The sequence below is a fragment of the Cariama cristata genome, unplaced genomic scaffold (assembly GCF_000690535.1).
Source record: "Cariama cristata isolate BGI_N322 unplaced genomic scaffold, ASM69053v1 scaffold12306, whole genome shotgun sequence".
Lineage (NCBI taxonomy): Eukaryota > Metazoa > Chordata > Aves > Cariamiformes > Cariamidae > Cariama > Cariama cristata.
Genome location: NW_009621585.1, coordinates 13580 through 15271, shown reverse-complemented (window position 1 = coordinate 15271; position 1692 = coordinate 13580). Strand labels below are relative to the sequence as shown.

At 59.9% G+C, this 1692-nt stretch overlaps 1 protein-coding gene across 1 annotated transcript in view; it reads right to left on the bottom strand.

Annotated features, from left to right (window-relative positions):
• Nucleotides 1–915: 915 nt before the first annotated feature.
• The window catches only part of LOC104163125 (mucin-4-like), a 10920-nt gene continuing 10143 nt past the window's right edge, over nt 916–1692 (bottom strand). Inside the window, exons 20-22 of the mRNA XM_009702022.1 lie at nt 1563–1677; nt 1175–1343; nt 916–1093 (exon numbers count right to left, since the gene is read on the bottom strand). Of these exons, the coding sequence (XP_009700324.1) occupies nt 916–1093; nt 1175–1343; nt 1563–1677 (462 nt within the window). The remainder of the gene's footprint in view (nt 1094–1174; nt 1344–1562; nt 1678–1692) is intronic.

Genomic DNA, 1692 nt, shown 5'->3' with positions numbered 1-1692 from the left:
GCTGGGGTGAGGTAGGGGTTTGCAGGGATGTACTCACAGGAGAAGGGCTGTGGCCTCCAGAAGGTCTCCTTGGCCCTGGGAGGGGGGAGCAGAAAGGGGACAATATGTCAGGGGGGGCTGCGAGAGCTCTTGCCTGGTCCTGGCACCAGTGTCGAATGGCAGAGGGGAGCAGTGACTGAGTGTGGGGGCAAGATGGGGCTATGAGAGGAGGAAAAGCCTCAGTTGCTGTGCACACACAATTTCTCGCTTTGCCACAAGTGCAAATGAACAAGAGGTGCTTCCCAGAGAGCCCTGGCTCCCGGGCCGGCAGGGAGCTGGCAGCAGGGGCAGGACCCAGCTCTGACCGACGTGGGGGTCTTGGGGTGCTGAACTTCCCCCCAGCATGGATGCCATGCCAGGACCAAGGCCTGGGGAGGAGGGAAGGAGATGTTTGCACTTCCACCCCAGCCTTGCACCTTGTCAGCCATCTGCTAACTCCCTGCTCTGCAGCAGAACAAGGTCCAATCCTGCAATCACCTTTTTCTTGTTCCAGACCAACGTGAATTGCAGTGGAAATCATTTGGATGGTATTAAAATTAAAATCAAATAGAAAGCCTGTTTGTAACCAAGCATTGGGTGGGGTGAAAAAGAAATGCAAATATTCCCTGACATGGGGGAGAAAGGGAAGCTAATGATCCACCCATTGATGTTACCGCACCCCTGAGCAGCAGATGACTTGGAAAGGGGTTCGAAGCTGCTAAAAGATCACCCAGCTCAGCCCCTTCCCCAGGGCAGGCTCCCCCTGCCCAGGCCAGATGAGTCCCACCATGGTGGATCTTCCAGAGACAAATTTTCCACTACTGTTTCTTCCTGACACCCAACCTTCTTCCCTGCCGCACCCACAGCACCCACCCCTGCATGGCTCCAGCCCATGGCTCACCCCCCGTGCTGGCGGCGGTGCCGGCGGCAGAGGTGCAAGACCAGGCAGGTGGTGGTGAGCAGGAGGCAGAGCAGAGCCAGGGCTCCCAGCAAGATGCCGAGGAAGGCGGCGAGGCTGATGGCCAGTTGCTCACACTGGGCGCCGGTGGGGAAGAAGATGGAGAAGGGGAGGCAGCTGTGGATAGGGAGGGAGGAGCAGTGATGCTGTGGGGAGAAGTGCCAAGTGGCCTTGTCTGTCCCCGAGCGCTGCTGCTACCTGCATGTGGGCCCCTCGGGCAGGTGCTGGCACCGGCCGCCATGCAGGCAGTAGCCCGTCTTGCAAGGGGAGATGCAGATGAAGCCGACGGTCCCCGTGTAGTGGAGATGGTAGCCTTTGTAGCCATACAGATCGCAGGGGAAATAGTACCTCAGCTCAGCCACTGTCACTGGGAAGGGAAGGCACGGGTTTGGCCATGCAGCAATATCACCCCTTGATGCTTCTCTAGGTCTCCCTGAGCTGGATCCATGCCTGGGGTTGGGACTGCCACCCACTCACCTGTCCCACGGGCGCTACCCAAACCCCAGGGCATACAGGGTGGTGGGGACAACGGGGACAGTGGGGTGCTCCTCCTGGGCTCCCCAGCTCTGGGCTAGGAGCAACTCACGCTTCACCAGGTCGGTGACGTTGTCCCGGTGCAGGTGCTGGAAGAGGAGGTGTGTGCCCACCTCCCGCCGCTCCCGCTGCCCGTTGAAGGCGCTGGTGATGGCCCCCAGCAGCTCCTCGTTCAGGAACCG